General features: G+C 31.8%; 1 protein-coding gene across 6 annotated transcripts in view; it reads right to left on the reverse strand.

The window, feature by feature from the left end:
• The window catches only part of LOC107645639 (caffeoylshikimate esterase), a 4,332-nt gene continuing 820 nt past the window's right edge, over positions 34-3,545 (reverse strand). For 3 of the 6 annotated variants that reach the window (XM_021103875.1, XM_021103877.1, XM_021103876.1), the window contains exons 4-7: positions 1,569-1,715; positions 1,219-1,349; positions 740-898; positions 34-547 (exon numbers count right to left, since the gene is read on the reverse strand). In XM_021103875.1, the coding sequence (XP_020959534.1) occupies positions 77-547; positions 740-898; positions 1,219-1,349; positions 1,569-1,715 (908 nt within the window). In that variant the 3' untranslated portion in view covers positions 34-76. The remainder of the gene's footprint in view (positions 548-739; positions 899-1,218; positions 1,350-1,568; positions 1,716-3,545) is intronic. The other 3 variants (XM_021103878.1, XM_016349717.2, XM_021103879.1) reach the window with 3 other exon arrangements.

A 3,545-nucleotide genomic window follows, 5' to 3' on the forward strand; every position in this document is an offset into this window, starting at 1 on the left:
TACCCAATGTTATTAACATACAGATCACATATATTGAAAGGAAATTTTGATAAACAAGGTAGAACAAGGATTTAGTCTAAGTTGCAGAATGGTGCAGGGAATTGCGTCTTTTCAAGCCACAGAGATAGCTTCTCCTCCTCTTGATGTGTGTTTTATGGAGAACACTGCTAGTAGTAGTCGTCTTATTAGCGGTGGTGGCACAGGGTTGAAGAGTAGAATGGGACGATGCAAGATTATTGGTATTGTGTGTGTCTAACCACGTAATGATGTCATCAAAGACAATGTCGATGTTGTCATCAGGCTCACCAGAAGTCAAACCATGCCACATAGATGGGTAGAGTTTGATGGTCTTGTCTTTGCTACTTGCTCTCTCATACAATGCCCCACTCACATCAGGGTCTGTCACTGTGTCTGCTTCGCCATGCAACACAAAGAATGGCAGAGTCACTTTGTATAAACTCTCCTCAATACTCATGCTTGTTCTCAACATCTCTAGTGCTGTTTTCAGCCGAGGCCTCTCTTGGTATATCAGCTTGTTCTTCCTTATCTGCACCCACCTATCCCTTTAGATATATAGAAAATATCGGAGGCCATGAATTCAATACGTACGTGCAATTAACTTTATATGAAGTTAATAATTGATAGTCGTTAAATAATTTATTTGACAGATTTGACTAAATTATCATTTAACGACTTTCTAGTATTAACTTCACATGAAATTAACTGCACCTGAATCAACTGTGGACGAAGAATGTGTCACCCTTTCTCGTTTGGCAGGGTCTTTGAAGGCTGAGTTGATGACATCCTTAGTGGGGACGATCTTCCACTTTGGAATTATATCTTCTACTTTAGTCAGTATATTGATCACCACCTGGTGTGGTTTCACCTTCTCTGATATCTGCATTACTTATTTCTTTAACTACTTTCAATTTTCACACAATTACTCACCTACACATGTCTTACCTAGCCAAAACATCTTTAGATAAGTTGATTCCTATTATGTTAGGCAATTTAATAAAACGTCTCAATATTTAGACTTATTTTGTTTGAAGTGAAATAGAGAAAAAAAAAGGGATAAATTTTAAATTTTAAAGTGCAATTTANNTAAAATCATTAACTCCTTAATATTCTCCATACAAAAATACTATTTTATGCTAATAAATATTTTTATAGAAATAAAGAAAATAAGAAATATTATGGAGCAGCATACATTCATACCTTACACATGGGTGCAACAAGAACGGCACCGTCCCAAAAAGAATGGTGCTTCATATGCAAAAGTAGGGCAACAGCCCCTCCCATGGATTCCCCATACAAGAACCTGGGTTTTCCACGGTACTCTTCAAGCCCTGTCACCAGAGATAATGCATTCGCAAATGAATTAAACTATAAAATTTTTTTTGAAGTTATGATTGAGATTCGAATTCAAAATCTTTAAGTGAAGACAAATAAATTATGCTATTTGAATTATATCTCGTTGACAATGAATCAAACTAATTAACTGCATATGTAATTATTAATTTTATATATGGAATAAATAAAGTCAACGAGTTGGTTGAAGTCCATACCGGTGACTGAGCTGAAAAAGTCAAAGCAATCGTGAACAATATTATCAAATTTCTTGATGTAACAACGGGCACCTTGGGATTTTCCATGTCCTTCATAATCCACACCGTACACAGCGTACCTCGCACAAGCTAGCCTTACTCCACATTCTACACTCCAACCATATTCAATTCAACATCAAAATTAAAGTAGCGTAGGCAATTACTTTTGCAACCATGCTATTATATTAGGCAACTACTCAAATGAAGATGCTAAAAACATCTTTTTATGAAGATTCTTGTGTTAAAAGTGTACTTTGTTTGTTTAGCCACACTTTAAAAAAAATAACACTTTTGCAACACATCAAAATCAAACCATACATTTTATCATCTAATGGTAAAAAAGAAGTATCTTCATATGAAGACAATAGTAAAATCTTCATGGTAGTATCCACCATTATATTATATACATATTTAACAATAACATTAAAGATTGCACAATCATCAAAAGACGATTCACCTACTCGCAAGTTGCCGGCCATATTAGTTGTATTTGTCCACCTAATTAAAATCTCTCTTACTAATAGCTCTTGTTATTATTATTATTGACTCTCATGGTGGTTAGGTTTTGATTTTTAATTTCGGTCACTACTGGGTGGTTGGGTTTTTCGAAAGAGCTTTTACAGTTTCTATTCAATATAAATATATTAAAGGCTAATTTTATGGTATTTTTTGTTTGGTGTCTAATTTTTGTTTAAATTATTTTTTATAATAACTTTAAAGTATTTAAAATTTTTTAATCTTTATACTTTTAAATTTAAAATTAAATATGTAATTTATTTTAGTAATTAAACAATATTTTTTAGGTACCATAGCAAATACTTATATTAAAACCTCAAGAATTTTAGTTTAATAGTGAAGAAATTTTTCATAACTAAAACTTTACTTGTTACTCTACAAAAACCGGATGAATATTTATTTTCTTAAAACCTAAAATTACTTGATTTTTCAAAAAGGAGCTTTTCATAATTATATATCTTTAATGAGTAGAGACTAAGACACTTCAAGATGACTCTAAAGAAATTGATTGTTTCAAAATGAATTGGTACGGTCAAATGGTCAATACTAGATTACATACATAGACAAGACCACAAACCAAGTTCTGTGATTGAATACAGAAAAGAAAAGAAAAAAGTCTTAGGGACAGGACAGAAGATCATATACATATTCAAAGTATTAAATGATTCTTTCTACAAATAATGTGACCACCGCCAACTCTACAAGTGATTTCATAACACCAATGCCTAGTAATATGGCTACAGCTAAAGTGGCGACAGTGCAATTAATGTTTTGATTGCAACAATTTTTGTGTGAATTAATATTGGTGGATCCACGCTTCTCAATTCTCATTTCTCAAAGTTATCTTCCTCCATTTTTTAAAATTTCTTTTATCCCATGGAAAGGCTTCTTTATAAATTTGAGTTAATTATGCTCACGCCAACGCTATAGCTATGTGCCACATGTTGCATATAAATCGTAACTATACCGTGGTTTAGTTGGTTCAACCGTAACATCACTTGGCAACGGTAGCTACACTAGATGGCACTATATAGTGTATCCAAACTTGGAAGGTAGCCTAACTAATTAAGTAGATGAGAGTCAAATTACTAATTTTAATAAACCCAAGTTAGGGGAACTAATTAAATTATTTTGAGAATATATGGCTATGTAGTTAATTATTTTTTATTATTTTGTTTTATGTTGGAGGTTCAACCACTGGCACCAGAAGGTGGAAATCTGATAGTGATACATGCATTAATCCTTATTAATATAGATAACTTTTTTATTTGTGAGTAAAAAAAAGACCATTTCTAAATTTATTAAAAATTAATTTTTTCAATTTTTTTTTCTCATTAGTGTTGTAAAATATGATCTCACATCTAACAATATTAATAGAAAAAAAATTAAAAAAACTATTTTTGTATTAATAAATATCAATTA

This window comes from Arachis ipaensis, chromosome B06, assembly GCF_000816755.2.
Source record: "Arachis ipaensis cultivar K30076 chromosome B06, Araip1.1, whole genome shotgun sequence".
Taxonomy (NCBI): domain Eukaryota; kingdom Viridiplantae; phylum Streptophyta; class Magnoliopsida; order Fabales; family Fabaceae; genus Arachis; species Arachis ipaensis.